Source organism: Thunnus albacares, chromosome 4 (genome assembly GCF_914725855.1).
Source record: "Thunnus albacares chromosome 4, fThuAlb1.1, whole genome shotgun sequence".
NCBI classification, from domain to species: domain Eukaryota; kingdom Metazoa; phylum Chordata; class Actinopteri; order Scombriformes; family Scombridae; genus Thunnus; species Thunnus albacares.
Window position 1 is genome coordinate 28,837,084 of NC_058109.1, and position 25,487 is coordinate 28,862,570.

Here is a 25,487-nt window from a genome sequence, read left to right on the forward strand (position 1 = left end):
ATCTCAAAATCCTGATGCGCTCAGTCAAACATCTTCAGTCAGCCAAATATTTTACTGCCTTCTGGGTACTTACATGCTGTCAGACCTCTCAGTAAACAGTGGGTGTCCTGAAAACCCTACTTTAACTCATCAGCGATGGGATCATCAGCTGCTGCAGTCTTTGGCTAATCTCTCCCTCAGCAGAGCAGTATAAGACGCTATAGGTTGTGTGATCCTAGCTGGCGTTTCTGGTGTATGAGCGGTGTTTGCGCTGTAAGTGTGCAGAGTTGAGCTAATCACTTAACAGGTCCGCTGAGGGAGCGTGCTCGCTGGGAGCCTGCACTCAACACGGCATAGCGAGAGGCAACTGAGTGTGTGTGTGTCTTTGTGTGTGTGTGTGTGTGCGCGAGCCCTGAGGATGACTGAAGGGTTCTGGCAGAACGAGGTCACTCTGTTCTACCAGGTGAATTTGTGTGGGGGTGGACAGGATAAGGAGGTATATTTGTGTGTGTGTGGATCTATGTGTGTGATAAGTGTGTGCATGTGTATGTTTGACTGTAATGCGTGTAGTTTGAAAAGGCTTTGTGAAATTGTATTTTCATGATTGTAACATTGCTACATTTAAATAAACATTTGAGAGCTATCATTATTTTTCGTGTAATGAGCAGAAATCAAATAATTCTGCATTAATTACTGATGCAAAAAGTATGATGTTGATAATATGGAATCATCATCATGATGGAGAGTATTTTCCTGCGAGAGATAAACATATTGTGGGTCAAATTTGATTGCTCAGTCATTATTTTCATCGCAGTGTGACGATCAGACACTGCGTCTGCTGGGTCTTGTTTGTTTTCTGCTTCCAGTCTGGCAGGTGGAGCTAGGACAGCCACTGAGTTGCAGCTGATTAAAGATAAAAGTTTGGTTACAATTTCATCTTATACCAGCTCAGAACTACCAGAACCCTCCATAGTACGACAGTGCTTATTTTACCTCCTTGACAAGACTATTTAGGCATCTGCTTTTGAGCCCCATAAGGCAAATTCTTGTATGTGCATGCAATGAAATATAAATAAGTAGCTAATGTAGCTCTCCGTGGGACCCGGGCAGGGATGTGATGCGATGTGAACACGGTGCTGCTTAATGAGTGTCTCAGGAGAAGACTGGTACATGTCTTCTGTCCCTCTAGCCACCCCAGAGCAGTGCCCTTCTCTCTCAGCATCATTAACTCCTGCAGTAATGATGACAAAAACACACACTCGTGTAATGACGTTAAGTGACACTTAAATGTATTGAGACTACCATAAATGTGAAGCTTCACAGTATGTCATCATAATGAAGTTTACTAGAAAACTCACAACAGAACTCATTCATTAAAATGAACTTTAACAATATGTCAGCAGGATTTTTAAAAGTGCTTGTGGTACTTAATTATATTGTTAATGAGTGACTCATAGAGAGGTTGTTTTCATAACTGGCCATCCTGGCTGGGTCTCAGGAGAGCATCTTTTACTGTTTGATTATTTGATAATCCAGTTCAAGATGTCTTGGAACCTTTTTATTTGTCGCCCTAAAGGGTGCATTTTATTTCCTGCTTCAGACATACAGCCTTTCATTTATCACATCGCGGGCTGAAAAGACACCTGTCGCATAGCTGGCACTAGAGAGAGAGAGGAAAGAAAAGCCTGGGGGAAAACTAATGTTCAGTGTGCTTTGTCCTAAATATTAACCAGGCGCTTCCTGCTCTAAACCTGCTGATGGTAGCCACTTCTGGATAGACGGAGGGAGGATGAGCCCCAATCCTCCATGGACAACACTGCCCTACTTGTGCAGAGGTGACCCCCATGTGTTCTACACAGCCCTAACATTCACCATTGTTATTTATGAGCTTGCAAAGGTGTCCTATTGCAGGGAGACCATGTGCCACCTGTTTTAGCAGTAGGTTAAAGTACAGCGCAATGTGTTCTACAAAGGTGAAACTGGAGGTGCTTGATTGTAGCTAACCAGCAAAATGGGATGGGAAGTTTTAAACTAGGCTGCAAGCTTTCAAGTCAGCTACTACCAGTTTAACTAAAACAGATTACAGATTAATTTGACTTATTTGTGGAGCACTCTCAAAAACTAAAACACCACTGTCCCACTAACTGTGATGTTGATAATTAACTTTAGATGGGGAACGGCTTGCCTGGCTCTGTCTGAAGTTACAAAATCTGCCTGAGGCACATTTAAACCTCACTAATTTACACATTTAATCCGTACAAAGACTTAAGTGTAAAAAACTCCAGCTACATATTGATCTTCTCATCCAACTCTTGGCAAGAAAGCCAACAAGCCTATTTCAGAAAAATCTCAAACTATTCCTACAAAGACCAAGAACATGGAGGAAAAAGCCCCACAACAGGAACTTGTAACATAAACCGATGCAGCAGATTGCCCACAAAATTACACCCAGTGTATGAAAATGTGATAACAAAGATAAAGGCTGCCAAGTGAGGTCTTGTTTCTTTACTGTAACTATAATAATGGCTGCAACTTAATGTAGTATACCACATTATGTTTCAGACATTAGTGTAAGAAAAAAAAAACATTATAATAGTTTGAGGCAATTTTTTTTAACATGCATTTACAATTTCACAAAATGGTAATGCACAACACAGAGCGAGGTCTGTTCACTCTCCTCACAATGTTCCTCACCTTCTCTTATAAAGTGCTCATGTATAAAAAATCAACAACTGTGCTTTAAGATTTTATGCACCTCTGGCTTTATAAAACCAGGTGGGCTTTAGTGTGGGATTCAGGTGCAGGAAAGAACAGCGTTCTTCACAGAGACACCTTGAGAAATCCCTTATTGCTGATTCTTTTATTTTCTTTCTGTGAAGGAAAGTTCCCATTTAGGCTAGCAGTCAAGCAGGGAATTAAGGATGTAATCAGAACTGAAGATAGTCATCTGGACTGTATTTGTGATTAAATGTAGAGGACATAGGTTGGCAATTTCCTTAATAAGTGCTGTTGTGCTGAATAAGGGCCCTTGGGGTTTATTATCTGTTCTTTAAAATTCATGACATTGAGGAGGACTACCACAAAGACCTACATCAGTCAGCAGCAGCAGCTCTCAGTATGGCCAAGGATGCACCAGTGTGGGAGCTATTATTGAGTTTATTCTCATAGAAGTTGAGGAAGGAATTATTTTCTCCTTCTTACTTTTCATTTAATGATGCTGGTGCATTTATTCAAGCACTGCACACACAGAGTAACACAAAAATCCAGAGGTGCATGATTATACTGGCTGGACATCTACATGTAGATGCATACATGCATGTGTATGAGGACACACACACACACACACAAAAGAAGCAGACATGGCCTGTGGACTCTGAGTGAACTTTTGCACCACTTCAAAGCATCAAGGTTGAACAGAGGACTCTGTTTCCTATAATGAAGAGGAGATAGTTAATCTAGTATTAACGCCTGGCTTCCCATGAGGACACACCGTGATTCAGGGAGGTGTGAAGGGGTCTTCAGTATGCACAGACATACTCTCTCTCTTTCTCTCTATCTCTCTCTGACCATCTTTTTTTTTCTTCCTTTCTCCATGGTGATAGAGACCCACCACAAAGAGCGCTTGAATGAAAGGGGCGTCAAACGGACATCGATTTCTAATAGGGAACTTTCTGGATCAGCATGGGGCTCGGCCTAAGTCACGACTGTGCTTCGGTCAAGGACACCATGTGTGGGAGCATCAACCGCACCTGTCTCTCTCCGCCAGGCACCAAATGAACCGCCACAGCAGGACACAGGGATCAGAGAGCAGTGGGAGTCTCCTTTCATCTCTTGGGGATTAGCACTCCCATAGGCAAGAAGTATATGTGTGTATGTGTGCTGTGTAACACTCTAGCAGAAGTATCTACCTTTTAGCCACAGGCTACACACTTCCTGTTTCTGCTGCATGATGAGGTTTCCCCCAAGGCCACAAATATATGAGGCTCAATAGGTAAGAGAGGGATGAAGGTGAAGACATCCTCCTTGGGCGAATTTTCTTAAAATAAACATGAAACTGTGTTTGTGCACTCTTTCCTCATGTGCAACAGTGACGGTTAAAGGTTGAGCTACACCACTGTTGGTTGATTATATTTAAAATATTCAGCATGTAAAAACACTGTTCAAAGCTCCCTGTTATGTTTGAGAGGGATCCCATTTGTATGAAGCAGGCAACACAGTGATGGTAACACAAAAATGTTGACATATGGTGGAGAGTGCCATCCGTGGTAATTCTAGTACAGGCATTAAACATGCATGGAAACAGTGAAAGCTTCAGTGGACTGTATCCACTCAGTTCTATTGAAGTGACAGTGCCACGGGGGAAAAGGTAAGGCAAAGAGCAAAGCCATCTGGGAAACAGAATTGCGTGACAAGTTGTGGGATTGTGGATCATAAGCCACTTCACACTAAGCAACACCTTTAGTGCACACAAGCTCATAGCAGAGGTAAGAGAATAACTGCTACACAGATACACTTTATTCTGTTCCTCACTCTTAATCTTCTTTCTCTTTACACATAGAGTCAGTCCAGACACATGTGGGCACAGCCCATACTTCCCTCCTTCCTTAATTTCTGCCACACAGCCTGACACTGATGGCAACTCTTCACACACTGTCAAGAGAGAGTGTCTGTGTGTCTCACCTTGCACAGTCTTCCTCCTTTATTGATGTCACTACTAAGAATAAGAATGACTCCTGCTGCGCTCTGTGTCCTGGATACCAGGAACAACCACTCAGCTCTAACTCTTCAAAGCTGCCTGTCTGCACACATCGAGGTACTTAGTCTCACCATGGAGGCAATTTAGCAAGATTTATGTTCAGTTACAACAGTCCAAATGTGAATACATCATATGATATTGCCCATTTACTGAATAGAAATTGGACAGCTTGTATTTGGTCTTATGTGAATGAGTGATCTTCTCAGTTTTGATGACACAGGTGTTTTCTAATTGTGTTTTCCTGTTCTATATATCACCGACTGTAAACATGACACCATATTCACAACGGCCTACCGCTCCAGTAACACCAGTGTACAATTTCAGACAGTTAAATATCATGGCTCACCCAACAGGTCTCCTCTCCAGAACATATTCCTTTTAAAAACAGACCTGGCCCTGCCACTGCTGAATGCCCTGGCACAGCCGTCCACCTGCAATATGCCCACTATGCCAGCCTTGGTCTGGACACCAGGCTCTGGGCAGCGAGCAGCGGGCAGCTCATAAATGAGTAATGGCAGTCACATTAACATTCGGTGGTAGGGCAGGCTAAGGGCAAGAAGGAGGGGACCCAGGGAGTGCTAGCGCTCCCTCTGTGTTATAAAACAGCAGCTGATTAATGTTTGATTCTAGCTGGCCTCATTCTCCCACCAGCACTGTGCAGAGCTAATCTGCAGACTGGGTGAGAGCAAGAGTGATGGAGCTAGGTAGTGGGGTGAAGAAAAACAGTTTGTACAGGTGCTGTTTGGAAAGGTTGAGCCAGCAATATGCTGTCTTTCCTCTGGTCGTAAAATGAAAAATATCAGGGGTGCAGAACAGTTGAATCAATTTGAAATGAATTGGGGCATTGATAGGATAGGGCATAGAAACGATGATAAAGGATGAGAACAGGACAACAGCAGGGTCACTTTGGGTGAGTCTAAAAAATATCAACTGCTTCATAAGAGAAAACCCAGTTACAAAACTTTGACACTTACTGGTGATAACCTTATATCCATTTTTTGTTTGATGATGTACTTTTTTAAAAATTTCTGTACAATATGTGACAAGGACGTTTAAGTCTAAAGTCATGGTGAAGCTGTACTATAGACACAGCTGTGTTTTGAGTTAAGCATGCTAGCATTTGCTATCTAAAAATAAACAGAAATTAAATCTTAACACACATTAGCTGAGGCCTGAAACATCAGGGGAACACCAAGGACACTGGGATTCATCCTCTGTGCACCACGAATGTCTGTATACAATTTCATGGTAATTCATTCAGTTATTGTGGAATTTCAGTCTGGATGAAACAAGTGGACCAACTGACTGACATTGCCATCCCTACCCACACCGCTAGCTTGGGTACAAAAACAACAAATGAGAGCTAATGAATGAATGAATGAATGAATACATGTCAACAGACAGTAACGCAATACAGAAACACACCCTCTAGTTCGAGGGGCAGTGGTCGGTTGATTTACAACCGACTATTGCAGTGCTGTGTCGTATTGCAGTGTTGATTTAATATTTATTTGTACTTAGTTTGCTAAATTAAGTACAACAGATACGTTCCAAAATACTATACACATATCGTAAGAACAACTAAATACAATATTTAAATTTGAGCTGAATTTACACATGTAAACCACAGCTAAATGATCAAAAGAAAAAAAAATGCTGGTTTTCAAAAACTGTGCGTTTGTATGAGTGTTGTAGTGGGTGTTTGGGTGGGTAAGCCCATATTCAACAATTTGGGGGAGTAGTTTGAAGAGATGGTGTGCAGGGTGGGTTGGGTCACGGATGATCTTGGAGGCCCTGCATCGACATCCGGCCTGATAGATGTCCTCGACTGCCGGCAGCTCTGTCCCAGTGATATTTTGGGCCGTCTTGATGATCCTCTGCAGAGCTGTCTGGTCCTTCCTGGTGCACTTGGCATACCGTGCTGTGATGGAGTACATCAGGATAACATCAGGATACACTCCACTGTGCATTGTTGTAGAGGCATTGTTGTGCCTTCCTGATGACAGTGAAGGTGTGTATTGTCCAGGAGAAGTCCTCAGTGATGTGCGGCCCCAAGAATTAAAACTGGAGGCTCTCCCCACAGCCTCGCCATCAATGAACACTGGGCCAGGATCTGTTCTCCTTGTCTTCCTAAAGTCCACCACAATCTCTTTAATCTTTTTGTTAAGAATGAGATTGGCAGAACACCAGGCTGTCAGGTTTCACACTTTGTCTGTGTAAGCTGACTCATCGTTGTTAGACATCAGGCCCATGACTGTCATGTAATCTGTGAATTTGATGATGGTGTTTGTTTTGTGGGCAGGTAGACAGTCTTGGGTGAAGAGGACATACAGGAGAGGGCTCAGCACATTTCCCTATGGAACACCAGTGTCCAGGGTGAGGGCGGAGGATGTATGTTTTCCCAACAGTCTGGGGATGGTTGGTCAGAAAATTCAGAGTCCAGTTGCAAATGGTTCAGGTCCAGGCTGTGGAGTTTGGACACTAGTGTGTTGGGAATGACAGCGTTGAAGGCCAAACTGAAGTCCAAGAAGAGCATCCTGACGAACGTGTCTGGTCTTTCCAGTTGATCCAGGGCGGTATGGAGGGCGAAGCTGATTGCATCCTCTGCTGATCTGTTTGCCCAGTAGGCAAACTGATGCTGGTCCAACGTGGCAGGGATGGTATGCTTGATGTGGGCCAAAATCAGCCTCTTGAAGCATTTGGCTATCACTGGGGTGAGTGCAAACAGGTAATAGTTGTTCAGACAACTTACATTATTTTGGGGAAGGGCACAATGGTTGTGGATTTGAGGCATCTTGGAACAACAAAGTAGGTCAGGAAGAGGTTGAAAATGTTGGTGAAGACCTCTGCTAGCTGATCGGCATATGCTTGAAGCACTTCAAGGAGCACCAAGTTGCTTTGTCCATGTGCGCCACCATCTTAGACATAATGATGTGGAAGATGTAGATGTAGAGGTATATAGCAGTTAAATGGGTAAAATAAAAGTACAACCTACTACTTTTCATCAGAAGAAGTGCATACAGTATGAAACATCGACTGAACAAATAACGCAGACAGTCCTATCCTATGTAATTCAGTTCAAAATTGGCAACAGTGAATCACTGCAGATCCACAGCAATATAAATTTACCTTTCATTCTTTTATTCATAAAATGTCAACGGCCATATGTTACTGTGTGTCTGACTCACAGGTGGATGGTGAATGTGCTGTTTTGGATGATGAGGGAGAAAATTGTAACAGCAAAGTGGTTCTGACAGTTGCGTGACTGGGGAGCAGAGGAAATTAGAGTTTGTCATAGGTGAGAAATACGCCTCTTCATACTTCACAGAAAACATTCATTTCATTTTCCTTTTCCAGGGAGAATACTTTACAGTGTTTCACATTTCTCCCTCTGTCTCCATAAAAATGAGTGGTTGCATTACATTGTAGTCCTGGAGCTATTTCAGTGTCTAATCCCTCAAGATTAAAAAAGGAACATCCTGTGTTGCAGGCCTTACCACTATAACAAAAGGGAATTTACTTACATAAACATTTAGTACTGACTCTCATAGCCAGAAATGATAAATTTAGAAATGAAACATCTCCAGCGAATTTTTCTTGGGTATAGGTACATTTTACAAGTTTTCAGGTTCACTGCTGTTCAAACTGAATTTTAAGTTTTTACACCTTATAAAAGAATTGTTCATGTTAACAAAACAACTGGATTGTACATAACTCTAGCATTATCATTTGTGAATTCTTCAGCTTTTAGTGCTATTTGCTTTCAAGTGGAGATGAGCAATAATTACACAACAGTGTTATGTTGTTAATGGAAAAAGGCCCAGTGAGACTGGATGTGCTCTACATACCAAATTTGCCACTAAATGGGAAAAAATTCTGTGCAGCAGTGAAGGAGTAAGTGAGAGTTTAAATGATATTAATGTGTCAAGTTAGGGTCGATTAAAGTAATTTGGTAACATAGAGGGAAGTGCAGTGAGAATAAACGTCAAGGGAAACAGGAACTCAGCAGGTTCTGTCAGCTGGGATGTTGACATATGCCGCATGAAGTCAGCTCCAGCAGTAATCTTATAGAAGTGACAGATTAATGCTTATAACATAAAATGTCTGGCATGCATACACACACGCTCACCCATCCAGCCACGCTAACACACACACAGACACACACAAACACGCATGCAAATATGCACACTCATTTGCACACACACAGAACAGCATTCAGTGCATCCTCATAGTAGCAAAGTAATCTGCGTGCGTAAGGAACACTGAGAGGTAGTGTTGACTGACAGGCAAATCGTTCCTGCTGAAATACCCATTTGACAGAGAAAAACACCAAATGCACGAGTTAAAAGCCAGCCACAGAAATCGCCTCAGTATACTTCACATGAAAGCAAACTTGAGTATTTCATGCGCCTTTGAGAAGCGACTAAGGTGAAATCTGTGGAAAAATATCAGGCTTCTTCTTTTTTTTTTTTTTTTCCCAAAATGAAGAAACGTAATGCTCTTTGTGCAAACCCGGGTGCCAATCATGAGCACGCCTCTTTGAGGGCCAGGCCTCATGCGTATGTCAGCTCAGTAGTACATTATAATTCCACCCCAGATCTTGAAGAATGACACAATTCAGAAGCTGCACTTGCTCCACCGTGCAGCTCTGCCATGGAGGGGAAAAGGGAGTAATAAAAACTACTTGCCTTTTTGTTCAAGAGACATTGTAATTTAGCTGTTGGTAGCAGGCAGTGGCAATTGCTTTTAATAATGGTCTGTACACTCTAATTTGTGTAGGGATTTGCCTGGCCCAGCCTTGTCTCACAGGCCCTTAATACTACTGTGCCATAAGGCCTTGTCGCTGAGAGAAGGGGAGGATGTGCCTGAAAGTACTGAACAGAGGAGAGGAGGAGAGATATACAGTATGAAGAGATGGAAGGAGAGCTGGGTTGGAGAAAGTCTCCCACAGTGGGAGGTGATGAGGAAAGGTAGAGATACTAATGCATGCCATTTCTTGTCCCTTATAATGTCACATAATGTTGGTATAATTAACCCCAGGAAATGTGGCTTCATTAGTCCCAGTCCAGGTGTTAAAATGAGGTGTAAACTAATTGGTCAAGTACACACCATGACTAAAATAATGATGCCATGTGGAGATGATGTTTAGTTTATCTGATACTTTATGTTAAGATAAGATTTGGCAGTAGGGCTGCAACTACATGATTTTTTTCATCATCGATTAATCTGCCAATTATTTCCTTGATTAATTAATGAACTATATTGTCTATAAATGTCAGAGAACATTAAAAAAAAAATCCCATTATAATTTTTTAAAGCCCATGATGATGTCTTCAAATGTCTTATTTTGTCTGATCAACAGTCCAAAACCCAAAGATATTCAGTTTACTATCATGTATGACACATGAAAGTTTCAAATCCTCACATTTGAGAAGCTCCAACCAGCAAATGTTTGGATTTATTCTGTAAAAAAATCACTAAAATAGTTGCGATTAATTCTGTCGATCAACTAATTGATTAATTGACTAATGTTGCAGCTGTAGTCGGCAGCATTCGCTCTTTCAACTGAAACAGGCAGGACTGAAGGAGAAATACCTGCAGGTAAAGGAGGAACACACCACACAGTAAAATGGTGTGACCCTGAAGACATGCTTGTATTATCTATGGTCTATTTTTCCTCGTTTGTATGCTCTGAACCTCAGCACAAAGCCTTAGACCCCGTTGATTCCAGAAACTTTCCTGTCTGCTTTCATCTGCATCACAAAAGAGGCCTTTTCTCTCTAAAAATACTGATCAAGCTTTATCTTTTTGAAACATGTAATCCACTGGGGGAAAGCCGGACTTGTAGCCATTAGGCGCTGTCCTCTGTGCCTTGACTCTCTACTGTCTCAGCCTTTGTAGGGAAAGGCCGGAGCAAAGCTTGTTTCCATTCAGCTGGGAGAGCTGGTCAAAGCCATGAGATCAAGCAGCTCCAAGCACTTTTTTTTTTTTTTGTGAGAAAATACGATCCTCAATAGCTTTGGAGGATGGTTGCAAAAATTCTCAACAAGAACAAGATCTTTTGTCTTCCCTAGTCTCACGCAGGTTTGACAGCATTTTTGAGGAAAAGTTTGAAAATTTGGAAATGGTAAGTCTTAAATTGGGTAGAAAATAGGAGCTCCTCGCTGGAGACGGCATGCCATTTTTAAGCTTGTTTGTTTCCTTCTTCCCTGCTATCTCTCTTTGCACATAACTTTAGCACAAACCATCTGCCATACAGGTCCTGTGCGACTTTTCTTCAAGAGCTCTTAGTGGCTGTCTTCATCAGCTCAAGATCTGCTGCAGAAAAACAGCTTTAATTGGTACTGAGGGGGAAGAGAAGCAGAAGGGGCCACACGCTTCACTACATTTTAGAGAAAAACGCGTGTGAATGATCAAGAATTGCATTCCGTGCAGCTTCTCCTTGGCAGACGCATTTAATGCATCAACACACAGGTCTTTTTTAACATGATCCCCTTCGTACAATCAAACATAAAAATTAATAGAATGCTCAGATTATTAAGCACAGCACTCTTCACATGAACACATGTTCACATTAGCACGACTAAAGCAAGCTGTGAAACTCCATCCCTTAATTCACTTGGAGTAACAACTCTCAGGTTCCACACAGGTAAATCAACTTATCCCGCTAAAATTGCCAACTGTAATATTTCACATTGCCCTGTCAATATCCCTGAGCCCTGAACTGCCCTACTAAGCACTGAGCTAGAAAGATTGAAACAGCAAATGTCAGAACACTGTTGAGCCGCGTTCAGGATCTTGCGTTACACGGGGAAGGAAGGAAACCTCACAGAGTGCAGCCAACAGTGTAGTGCGATCCATTCCAGCAGGCAATTACGCCGTTTCACCAAGGCCACTAGCTTCACTACAATTAGGCTGACAGAGATGGCCTCTCTAACACATTAGAGGAAACCAGGGATGCTTTCTTCCCCCTTTTCTTCTCTTTGCACTGTCAGGGTTCTTCGCCGCTTGTGTTGTTTCAGAAGAGCTTTGAGACATTAGCTTCTGTTGTTTCTCTAGCTTTGGAGACATTTTGCAGCCCATTAGCTGCTCTTTCAGCCCCAACTGCTACTCAAAACCAGCGAAAAAGAGGAAGGGGTGGGGGAGACACAGACAGACTGAGTGAGAGACTGTACGCAAAGCATCTCTGTAGGTGTATCTGCTTAAGTGTCAGTGATTTTAGATGCTGACGATTAGAAAATATAATCTATTGTTAAGATATTTAAGTGTTTAGAGGGATATTCATTTCTAAAATTGGATTGCTGACATGAAAGGATCTGCAGGGAGATGTAACCTTGTTAATTTGACCATAAAAAAGACATTCATGCGGTACATCAGATGCTAAACTGTACTGTGCAGCCTCTAATATAATCACTGTTGCCTTTAGCAAGGAAAAAAAAAAAAAAAAAAAAAAAAAAAAGGAATGCATGTAACACTTTGTGAGCACACACAACCAGCAGAGACCAGAAATGAAAGCCAACGGTCAGGATATTGTAGCCTAATCAGCAGTACATGCACCGTCCGGTTTATAGTTTGCTGATGTGCACTGCGGTTTGGCCAAGACAGAGTTAAGGTGGTTTCCAGCACAGCTGATGGGGCTGAACAATTTGCACGGCTGGCAGAAAAACCATAATCAATCCGGAGATTATAGATAAGGGCACTAAAACCAGCCAAGCACAGCGTTTTCTCTTATCGCAATTACACCTTGCCCTCCTGCCTCAGGTACAGCCAATTAAGCTGGGAGAGGATGCGCCAGCAGCCACTTCACATTGAGAAGGCCTATCAGACGACTCCAAACACACCCCATCGCTGCAGAGGGGGCAGAGAGGAGCTTGTTAAGCACAGGAAGACAAAGGGAGGAAGCACAAGTATGTACTGTTGTGCACTGCAGGTATATACTGTATGTTTATGTCAGTCCAAAAACACACATGCACATATTTTATGAAAACAGTTATTGACAGGCATGAATGATGAATGCTCTGGTGAGTGATAAGCAGTCTACTGGATGGCTGCCTGCTGGCTGCAATTCATAAACGGACCAAGGGCACACAGACCTTGCCCTAACACCGCCTCCCTCTCACTCTCTCATCTGCTTTTTAATCCATTCATTACTTTCCTCTTCTTTTTCTGCCTTTCATTGTGGAATATCACTCACATTATGTGACTACTCAGCAGTATAGAAAAGGAAAGTAGGTGTGGGAGAGGAGACAACTCATGCATGTGTTTTAATGTGAGAGCAGCAGGGCGGTTAAGAAAGGCAGAGATGAGGTCAAAATCAAGGATAATACTCAGAATGAATACAAATCTTTGTCTATTGTGACTTCCTATTCCTTCCTCATTGTTCAAAACTAACTGGATAGAAAAGAGTGCCATACTGTTGCTAGGTCAGCAATGAAAAATTGATCACACAAAGTTCTCTGTGCCGCGCATCACCATCTCTTCCACCAGTGGATGTAGGTTAACCAGGTACACAAAAATAATCCTCGAGTGCTTGATCTGAACCACAACTTTACACTTCTCTTCTCTCTCACCACTTTGAGGTTTCAAAGACCAGACACACAGCATGTGGTGTTTTGTCTACACTGTGTGATGCCACCATACACATTTAGCTCAACAATTTCACCCCAAAGCATCATCCTTTGTGGGGCGGAGCGCGAGTTAAGCAGGATCACTTCCTGTCTCAGTGCCACACCGAAACTCGACATGTACAGCGAGAGCATCTACAAGCACATGAAGCCGTGTGACAGAAGAAGAAAGACTGACACAGGTGGTCTCACTTTGCTTACAGGGCAGACCAGATGTCCGGCCAGAGCACACACACACACACACACACACACACACACACACACACACACACACACACACACACACACACAGACATGCAAAATAAGATACAAACAAAGCCAGTGCACTGCATCTTTCTACCTGTTTGATGAAATGATTAAATTGCTCCTTTGAGCACAGGAAGCCATTAATAACAGCATGACAGAAGGGAGTCAAATAGAAAATAAAATGAAAAGAGAGGCTGCCACAGTGGGGGAATCCATCTACTCTCTATTTAGACTACATGGTGATGTATTCCACTAATGCTGGAATGAGACAAAGTGAAAAAGATACTCCTTATTGGCTTCTTATTAAATACTATTGGAGTCAAAAGGGGGTAAATTGACTAAGTAGGTCGAGGCAAAATGCGTGCAGGGAAAATATGCTAAATTCAAATTCTGATTGGCCACATGGGTCTGTGGATGCTGCTTTCATAATTGCCTTCGCTTGATGTTTTTGTCCTCTTTTCAACATTTGCTGTGACATGCAATGTGCTGGAGAGCAAAATATCTTCCTGGTGATGCAAATGATGTTTGTGGCTCGACACTTCCCCGCTGAGACCAACATCTGAGAATGGTTCCTTCCACATCAACACAAACAGCCAATCCGCTGTTGCTGGCAGAGTCCGCGCACAGATGGCTGTAAATCAAGGGAGTGTGCGGCTGCGGTACTTACCACGTTCACTGGACAGGGTGGTATCTGTCACAGAGGGAGAAAGAGAGAGAGAGAGGTGGGGGGGGCAAGGGGAGAAGAGAGGAGAGAGAAGATGATGATTAAAACATAATAGGTTTCAGTAAAAGTGGCACTGCAATACTAAAGTCACCGGTAAACAAGAGAACAAAACAGATCAATGAGGAGGATTAATGAAAAGTCAGGCAATAGCCGGACAGTGACATATACAGAACGTAGGGATGCTATTGGAGAAAATTTGCTGTCACAACTGCGTAGTCGCTCACATTTGTCTCTGTCTATTATCCAGGCAGCACCATTTAACCAGAATACAGTTTGTTTTCTCTCTTATACTTCTTGTCATTGCCTCAAGCAGCGGGATTCATCATTATCTTCAAAAGCTTGTAGTGATGTCTATATTGCTCTCGTGCTCACTCATTGAAACACAGGAGAATTGCGGGATATTGCTTATGCACATTGCACACACTTATATACATCGTCGTGGGCGATATTTATTCAGACCTTGGCACTACAGCTGTGTGACAGAAAGAGGAGAGGCAGCCGTGGAGGTTCTTGATGTCTCTCTCCTGGTTGCCTGCCCTTCTCATGTCCTCCAGCAGAGTTGCTTAGTGAGATTTGATCAGAAGCAATCTCCATGGCTCGTTTTTGCATTTATTGCTCACATTTTTTAATCTGGAAAGCCTTAAAGCTGACTAAAACTTTTTTTAAAAAAAAAAAACCCCAGCACTGATCAGATGCACTTGGTTTTTAAACTTAAGGTTTGAGGAAATCATAATTCCCAGCCCTGTGATTTAAAAAATGTTTAAATAAAAATGTTAGGTAATGGCTCTCTGTTGGTTCCAGGTTTCTTTCCTGTTTCTGTGGATTTACTTTAAGTGCAAAATAATAATGTTTTATATTAGTCAGTTGATCTTTGCTTACTCACAAAAGTTTAGCAAGAAAATTAAAAATGTGGTGTGGCTGTACACTCTTATGGGGGATATTAACTGTCACAAATTACCGTCAGGGGAGAAAACGTTTGCGACACCCCAATTTTTTTAATTTCGCGGGGTATTTACTGAGACTACAAATATAACGAGCTCAGCTGCAGTTAATCTAATTCTGCAAAGTCTGCTAAGTAAGAGCTGATGCTGGGTTGTTTTGATGCTTGTTGCACATGTCTAGAAAGGAATGGAGCAACAAAAGTGTTTTCTGCTGTTGAACTTGGAATAGTGATTGAGGAGGAGACACTTTTGGAACTGCAAGTCTAAATTAAGAATGACACTTTATGAGAGAAAATATTAGTTAAATATCCTGACTTGTCAGCTCAACAAGATCAGTGATTGAATGAGTTATGAAAAATCTGTAGGTGAACTCCTTTGATAAGATTATTTTTCTGCACATAATATAACAGTTAATAACCTGCTAAGAGCCATTAAAATCAATCAATCAATTTCCTCCTCACATGTTTTGCGCCTTTAAACAGGAGTGCCTTAAAATACATATTGCATGAGAAGCTTGGTCAGCTTTTCTTCTGTTTTACTGGCACAAAACACCAGTGCGGCCCTTAAGTAAATAAGGAGAAACACAACTTGGTTGTTTTGCGTCTAAAACGGGTGCAGAAATCCCTCCATGACTATCTCCATCATTCTTGTTTTGCTTTAATTCCAAGCACAGGGATGATTTCAGTATGTTGTCAGGTGATGTTTAGTGGATTTCCTCAAGGGGATGATGTGTTGATAGTTGACACACTCCCTCAAATGATGACACCAAATGTGATAGGGACATACAACATATGGGACATATAGGAACATGCCTGATATCCTATATGTAATCACCACCTGAGAGCTGTCATGAAGAGTTTCTCACACATGGCAACCTTTAAATACAGACTTGTGCCATGTGCCATGTTCATCTGACATAAGGTCAACATGCTGAAGTCGCCCTGACATTTAATTTAAACCTAAACCAGCCATGTTGGATGGAGTTGTGCTAAAAAAACATTTTCTCCTCCTCTTGTCTGCCTTAGTGAGAAGTGTCACATTTTTGTCCTTTTATTTGTTTGAAATCTTGAGATAATGTACAGCTTTAAAAGTGGCTACACTTGCTCACATTAAAGGTATGTGGACTCAAGGTCACTTTTCACCAGAATATACAATACTGTCTGAGAATCTGTTGTCAGAAGACTGAATTGAACTTTTACAAGAGCCTGGTGTAAAGTCCTACAACTGTAAGAAATTGTAAGCTTGTCCTAAAGTTGCATTTAGTGGGAGCTGTTCTAGATCAGTGTCTGCTAAATAAAAATTTGAGTATGAAGTACATACCCCGTTTGAATAAATGTCTCCACTAAATTGTTTAAGTTATACAGATCTCTCTTGCTTTCTCTTCTCATGCTTTAGTTTTCAGTATGCACATTTATTTTCTCAGTTTTCTGTGAGGTTGCAGTGCAAACTTGCAGAATCGAAGACAGCTTTTGGCCTCTTTGGTTGTAGTTGTTATGATCAAAATGCATGAATCCCAATGAGTTGTGCTTTCTCCACTCATGTCTCACCATAAATCCATTGAAGTTCATCTTAAAATCTTTGCAACTTTCTGACTTGTTTACAAAAAGCAAACACATCACTATCTAAATGAGAGTTTTGCTCATAGACAGCCCCACTCTCTCCATTCCCCCTCTCCATGTATAAAGGCACCCCACTCTATCCCAACAGAACTTCGCTCCGCACATGTTCAATTATTCATCTCCCTCTGTCAAGAATTCAGCCTTGCTAGCACTTGCCAGTATCCCCCACAAATTGGCAGGCAGGCTCATATTTGGCATATGGTGCAGAGCAGTGCTGCTTTTCCTCCTCTCTTCAGTTGGCCTGCTAGCATTCCCGAAGGGCACAGTTACACACAGTGATATGCACACACACACACACACACACACACACACACACACACACACACACACACACAAAAACATAATTACACACACCAATGATGCACCATGTCTATCAGTTTTGTAAGTGAGACCCCCCCATTGAGTTGCTGGGCATTCGTCCACAACCTCTGTGCAACAGGTTTCAAGGTTTTCAACAACACTGTACATGCTGTAACAGCTAAATCAGCAACAGCCCGCTATCACAATACTGAAAGCGGACATCTTAATATCACTAAATACTCAAAAAATGTCTGACTATCAATTAAGACCACTACCAGCCCTGCACACCCTCACTGGTGTTTTGAGTTAATCTGCCTGATTAAACCTCTTTTCAGGTTGAAGTTAGATGGAGATATTCCAGGAGTTTGTTGCGGTCACCAAACTAATCCAAAAGAAACCAGAAGAATCACACTGGTAAAACGTTTTCCCGCCCTAAGAAGTGCAACAACAAACGAGAGAGTCAAGGAAAACCAACACTATCCTGTTAATTCTATTAACACCAGTGTAACTATACCATGGCCGTGTAGGGGCTTTAAAGAATTAACCATTCAGTGTCATTCATATAGGCGCTTTTCACTGAGGACATTTTGACAGGTCACAGTTGGAAAATCACAGGTGAACATAATTAAATTAATTATGGCCGAATTGCATTTAGCTGCTTCAGTTTCAGATGGTGTTCATGCTGGCTCACTGTCACACCGTCATGGCTTACAGAGCTATCATTAATAGTATTAGCAACACCTCTGCTTTTCCTGCAATGACAAATCAAAATATCTGCCATGAGTAAGCAGATATTTGCGATGTACGTGTATGCACGTATAAGATCTCAATAGAATACTGAGTGTCCTGCAAAGCTCAGAAATGGACTAGTTTACATGGCTGTTGGTACACTGCCTTTACTGAAACCAAGAATGTCATTTTCATTTCATAATCACAACAAATGACATATGATTATAATGTTATGATATAGATAGATAAAACGTAGATTGTATCATACAAACCTAATGAGCATCAGGCTGTAGAAACACTCACAGAAACACAGCAAAACTTATAAGAGTAGAGTTACTCCAGAAAAGAACAGAGGCTTTGTTGTGGTGTTTAAGCGTTTGGTTTAACATTAAAACTATCATCAGGAGCAGGTAGAAGTACCAGGAAACATCAACTAATAAATACCAGCCGATTTCTAAGTTGCATCAATTCAGCTGATGAAGTCACAGGTCTAAACTGTTTGTAAGATTGAACACATGGGTTGAGGAAGCATTCAAAATGTGGGTGGGACAATCTAACGGGGGTTTTGGGGGTCCTCCCCCAGAAAATTCATCAATCATTTCATATCATGTCATTTACTGTATTCTGGTGCCTTTTAACAGGTGGTATGATACTTTTATCTGGTTATACTAGCATGATTAAAATTATGGGAACATTTTGTAATTTCATCCAGAGGAAATGGTTGGATCACATATTTGAACATATTAAAAAGCTACGAGTACAGACATTGATTTGATGACTAATTCAGAGCCATCCTTAATAATAACCACTCATTGTTCATTTAAACTTGAGGATCTCTTTATGCCTGCATGCAACTGCAATTTCTGTTAAATGAATTTCTTTAATGTTATCAAATCAATGAGTATAGCGGAGACGACACCTGTGGTTAAAGTGCCTTTATGCATTCTCCAATAAACTCCATTCACCTTCCAATCATTTCTGCTACTATGAAGAATCACCAGGACCTGAAGCCTGTGTCTCAAAGTTAGATTATGTTGTTAGCCAGTTGTCTTGGTTACTTCTATCTATCTTTGTTTACACACACAGTTTTTACTCACATAACTGCTACCGAGAAGCACTCCACATAAATATTTAGGGCAACATTTCATGACAAAAGGCATCAATATAACAACCATCTGCCACCTTTCATGAAAAGCAATAGTCTTGAATTCATAAGTGGCAAAAGTGTGAGGAGTGTGTGAACAAATCCATCAAGATAGCTGGATAACATCATAATACTGTAGCTTTGTGGCACAGGCCCCTGATATATACTTTTTTGGGCTAAAGATACATATTTGCTAACATTTCAAATAATAAGCAAATAACTTAAAATCCAACACATAGAACCCAAAAATCTCATGAAATATTGAAATGAATGTGACACAATCATCAACAATGACTTAAGGGGGTTGATGCTTTTTGAAATTTCATAACTTCACATAATCATCAGTTGCCCAGTTGTATCAACGATGTAATGGTGGCACTGCTGAAATGTTGGGACTACAAATACACAGTATCCAGTCTGATATATAGCTTACAACCTTTAACTCCCCTTGCATTTGTTTGGTGGTGTACTAAAAGTACGCTTTACCATATAATGTAAAGTAATCTTTATTGTTCACTAGGAGTCATTTTTACAATCTGAAACATGTGCATTTTCAGAAAATCTCTGATAGCTGGCTAGTACACTCCCAGGAAGCGAAAAGATGAAAATCAGCCAAAGCTTGCATGCATTTGTTCCACCATCCACTGATGTATGAATACATGAGAGGAACACACTGTTCTCCTGCAGCTGGCCAAAAAGATACATACTGTAGAAAATTTGTAAGAGTATTACAGATGACACAGACACAGCAGTTTTACTTGTCATGTCCTTTTACAAATTGCTCAGGTGTTCTGCATCGACTAAAACAGGATCTTGAGAAAGATGAATGAGTGGCATCAAAACACTTCTCATATTTCTTCTTTTCACTTCTTTTCATATTTTACAAATAGTAAATTAGAAAATGAAAGAAAGCACTGACACAGGTATGTATCCTGTCACTGTGATGTTCTTGTGCTGCTTGTTTCATCTTTGCTCTCCAATGAATAAATTACATTTTCAGACATACATTCTGCATTCTTGAGTGAACCAGTTTTCTGTTAAATTCATCCAACACATTTGACCAGATTCCTTACAAAGCTGACTACTGCTGTGAAAAGAATCAGTCAAAACAAGTGATAATGCAGACTCCCACATATTACAGACTCATCCAAAAGGTCACAGTTACTCATTCCCTTCATCAAAGGCATGAAGAAAACATTTTGAGCTCTCACAAAACACCAAATTACATCCGTATTGTCTGTGTGATAACCTTTCTTTAAATCCGTGTATGGACCTAATTATTGTATTGAGAAATCTTTGCTTGCTTACTTTTTATACTCTCAAAAAAACTGAGTCTAAATGACTTTCAAAACACATGCTGAAAGGCAGCCAAAATGTTCACTACATCCGAACAACGTGTTAAATCACATGCACAATGCTACATGCCATGTGAGTGAGCGTGGATTGATGTGAGCACGTCTGTTTGCATGCAGATGCGTCCTTATGCCAAATCTTCTTGTTGCCCTTGTGATGACTAATAACCAGAGAGCATTTTCAGCTAATAAATTATACATTTAAGAGTCTAATCAAATTGAACAAATGAGTATGTCTAGAAAACTATTAATCAGAGAGCAAACGTGTATTTACAAATATAACACTGGCAAAAACAATCAATTATTCATAAAGTGAATGCTGGGTAAGTGGGCTTCTTCCCGGGTGAGATGCTGCCATAATTGGAGTGGGACTACAGGAGTTCCGGCTGGTGTGTGTGTGTGTGTGTGTGTGTGTGTGTGTGTGTGTGTGTGTGCTTACACCCACACACACACACACACACACACACACACACACACACACACAAACACTTCTCCCCATGCGCCAAACTTCCCCCAAACACGACAAGAGCAGGCAGAGTCGGCTCATTACTGCCTAATGAGTTGTCTGATTAGTGCCGAATATAAAAGCCTTATTGTCAAGCGCTGTATGTTTATTTTGATTAATTATTGTACTAAAGTGACAGAATGGAAGCACAATGACATGGAGCATTAACGTTTTGTGGTAATAGGGCCCTTGTAAAGAGGGCAATTGTATACTCATCCCTCAATACAACACATAAACCAAAGCCACTGCCCAAAGAGGTTTCATATTGAGACTAACAGATACTCCTCCTAACATGTAATTCAATCAACTCCATATGGTAAGATGAGGGCTGCCTAATCCATGGACCTGCAGATACTAATACCCAGTAATGACCAGCCTCTCTCCTGGCAGGTGGCTGGCATTGAGATGTGAGATCCTTGTACAGTATGTGCTGATCAGTGATTCTTCTCTTTCTAATGTTTTTTGTTTTCTCTCCGTGATTTTGTTCTCAAAATGATAAGAAACAAACCAACATCAAATTCATGAAAATGTACAAAACTCTATATTCGTGTGTATCTGAAGTGTATCTGATGATAAATGCCACTTGTGCCAAAACTGCATGTGTCTGTTGACAGTGATTTGCATGTACACATCATTGATAGCTATACGTGTTGTAGTTTGCTTACTTGATGACAAGCGATAAGTTATACAACATTGTATAAATACTCTATCACAAGTAAAAGCCTTCAGAATTTTTAAGTTGTTCTAATCAATATATTTGTATCCATGAAGGTTCAAATCAGTAGATGTAATGTCAGATGGGTCACTAATAGTGAAAAACCCACAGATAACTATCAACAGACTCTGCAGTTCCCTATGCTGTAGGTAGCGTTTTAGCATCTTTCAGCTCATTGTTTTGGTTTTACAGTCGGCAACTTTACTGTTTTGGCTCACTCCCACCGCTCTCATCAGTGTTGTTTCCATATGCAGCAGGGAGCTGTTTCCAGCAAAAAAAGCCCACCAGCTCAATCTCACCATTCACAACCTGCTCAGCACCAAACAGCAGACAAAGTAGGCGACTAGCTGGTGAACATAGTGGAGCATTTAGCGGCTAAAGAGCAAGATATTTACCTCACAAGTTGTTGGGGACGTTGTCGTTGTCTGCTGGATGTGTGAACAGGCAACTGTTTCCTAACACTACCATGTCAGCTTTATAAGAAGATATTATATCAGTGTAGTGTTTACATCTTGTTGTGCTGCCCCCAAGTGGCCAAAATAGTTACGGTTTAAGTAAAAGTACATCATCAGCAGTGTATCAACAGTAAAAGTACTTATTATGTAGTGTGATATATTATTATATTATATTATATTACTTTAGTGTATTGCAAATTATTGATGCATGAACATGTAATTAGCATTTTAATGATGTAGCTGGTCAAGGTGAAGCTAATTTTAGCTACTTTATATTCTGTTAGGTAGTTTAATCTATAACAATCATATTTTATTAGCTGGTCATATGATTTGTTTGAAAAATCTTAGTCTGCTGTGTAACTGCTAACTACAGCTGTCTTGGAGTAAAAAGTACAATCTTTTCCTCTGAAAAATACTGAAGTATGATGTTATATCAGTGGAAATACAAGTAAAGTGCAAGTACATCAAAGAGCAGAACAGTTACTTTCCATCACTGCAACTGGAAAAATGATGAGTGCCAAAACTTGAAATCTAAAATAGAAGTGTTGATTGTGAGAAAAGAAAGTGTTTGCCAGATGGCCAAACACTTGTTCTGCAGTGAGTCATGACTCCCTCTTGGCTCACATGAAACCACATGTTGAGAGATTAGCCTAGAATAACTGATTACTAGAATGTTGCTGGATTGCAACTGTTTGTGATTCAAACGGGAAAATACTTTCGGACATGTTGCTTTGGCAAGCCGGCAACATCTGAGTGTGTTCTGCTGCAGAATATAGGATGATTAATTAATACCAGCCAGCACATTTGGGGATATATGACTTTCTCTCTTCATTGTCCTGAGGAATAGAAAGGTCTAGTAATAGTAAAAAATTCCATTGCCACATTTAACTGTGAATTTTTATCATAATTATTCACTTTGTTCAGTCAGTTAAACATGTTTCCAGTTCAAAATAAATACACTAAATGTGTTCCATTAAGTGTGGTTTACATACACTGAAACACATTTTCTTGTTAACTTGAGAGACGTAGTTTTGCATAAATAAACGTGTACGTAGAGGAAGTAGAAAGCTTTTCAGTATATCCTGTCTAATACACATCTCAGAAAATGTAGATTTTAATTAAGCCAAAAACCAATGCAGGTAAGAAAAATGGATGCATGCCAAAATGTTCTTAATGTTAGAAAATATGACTTCATGCCTGTGAAGACCCACTTTCTTTCCCAGAATTTAGCTCTTTTTCTCTCTGTGCAGCCGTCCTCTCCTTGAGCAGAATGCTATTTGTACCATCAGAGGAGGGACTGTATTGCTTGCCCTGTTGCTCTGTACACACTTTAAATCAGAGGTAATGGGGCACTTCAAGAGACTGCTGTTACACACACCCAACTGCCAATACACTGTAATCACTAAAGGCCCCTTTTCTTCAGTGATAAGCATCGCTTACGTGCATTGCACCCAAAACTACACGGATGCACTGAGGATGTATTGATGATAACTTAGTGAACAGAACTTTGTGATTTAATGTGTTTTGACATTACTTCCTTGGTTAGCAGTCATACTAGGTGAGATTTCACCCTGTTAATGCTGGAAAAACATGTAGCACACGTTCACACATCACATGGTCACTCAAAATAGACGTCAAAACAAATCTTCAAAAAGTGCTCCAAACAGATTGAGAGGTTGATTCAGTTTCCATCAGACATGCTAACTTCTAAAAGTTCTCCATCAGAGAGCTGTCAGGAGCTGAGCCACTAATTTCCCCATCTGGTACAAGTCAAGACAGAAGGCTAGAGTGTCTCAGGCATGGGTATCAATCCTGCCAATAATCTTGACAACAAGCAAATAGAATCCATTCAAATGTGCAGCGGCTACTTAGCTGCTTTTCTGACTCTTGGGTTTGAAGAATTTCTCAAAATGTAAACCAGAGGTGATGTTCAGCACTGGGCTTGTTATTTAAAAAGCATTCTTCATTGTCAATCGCATCAGTTCTAGTGTTCGTAGAAACAAAAGACAGTAACTGAATAATTCAATAAAATCAACAGCGGGAACAATAACAACATAAATCAATGAAAAAAAAACGATTCTGTCTTTATTCATCTGAAATGACAAATATGTATGAAATAATAGTGGATGCTGGCAGCATACAGTTTTTGGGTTTAAATCTAATACTTAAAGGTAATTGATGCATAAATGAAGCGTAAGTGTTTTTTGATTAGTGGCACCAATAAATACAGAAATAACTAATTTGCTACAGTAATTTTTATTCAGAGAAGTAATAGAATCACTGTAAAACAATACAGAGTGAAACAAAAAACTGAACATGACTCATTTTAATGAAAATGACCCTCTCATTGCTGGTTAAATGTACCACCTGGCCAATGTTTAATTATTAGACGGCTCCACAGACATGACTTCTGCCTTCTCATTTCTCTGTACAATGTCAGGTCACTATACATTCTTTGTCATAACTTTCATTGTCAACAACATCATGAGCCAAATCAGTCATGTTGTGCAAAATGCTCCAATTAATGTATACTGTATACTCCAGCTTGTACTGAGCTATTTGTACTTTCTCTCAGCCAACATTAAAGTACTTTCCCTGGAGGCTAAACACATTTAATGGGGTGTCTCAACCTTAATGTTAATGCACTGTAGGTAGCAACTGATAAGCCCAGTAGGTGGTTTCATTTCAGCATGTAAACATCTTATGTGTAAGGATGTTTGGCCTTTGTGGGTGCATATTGGCATGCATTTATATGCTTGACACTCGTACATGTTTAACCAGTCAAATCTAGCATTTTCTACCTCTGCCTGATAATTAAATCCAAATGAATATGCATGCAAACCCTCACTCATAAATAGCTACTCCCCAAACCAATATGCATCACAATGTGTAATGCACAGAGTTTTCTCTGAATGCAGCCTCCCAACATGTAGAGACAGAGGCAAAGAGGGAGGTGGGCGGGGGGTCCCTGCTGTGATGAACTGGTGCTGACACAGCCAGATGTTTAGTTAAAATGCAGAGCCCCGATGTGGGATGGAGGGAGGAGTTGACATGCGCTTCGGGGGCTTTAGGCAGCCAAGTGCTCCTCTGTAGCTGCCTCGTATCTCTGTAGGCAGACTGTGTGTATGCTTTATCTCATAGCATTTGCATTCAGCTGAGTGTGCCCATTAGTGTGTGTGCGTGTGTACACAGTCACCTGGCAATTCAGACTACATATAAGAACAATAAATTGCATGAGTGTGTGTGCTGCTGAATATGCACATACTTCCATGTCTGAGTGTGTGAAGAATGCCACATTGAGCATGTGTCTAAATCAAGGTCTCTTGTCGCAGTTCCCTCTCTGTGGACTGTGTCAGAGCTGGAGGGCGAGAGACTGCACAAGCTTGCACAGAGTCAAG

General features: G+C 40.8%; 1 protein-coding gene across 3 annotated transcripts in view; it reads right to left on the reverse strand.

Moving 5' to 3' along the window:
* cdh4 (cadherin 4, type 1, R-cadherin (retinal)) overlaps nt 1-25,487 on the reverse strand; it is a 200,717-nt gene that overhangs the window by 103,074 nt on the left and 72,156 nt on the right. For 2 of the 3 annotated variants that reach the window (XM_044349577.1, XM_044349578.1), the window contains exon 3: nt 14,273-14,296. In XM_044349577.1, coding sequence (XP_044205512.1) covers nt 14,273-14,296 — 24 coding nt within the window. Of the gene's footprint in view, nt 1-5,081; nt 5,248-14,272; nt 14,297-25,487 lie in introns of those variants that run through there. The other variant, XM_044349579.1, reaches the window with a different exon arrangement.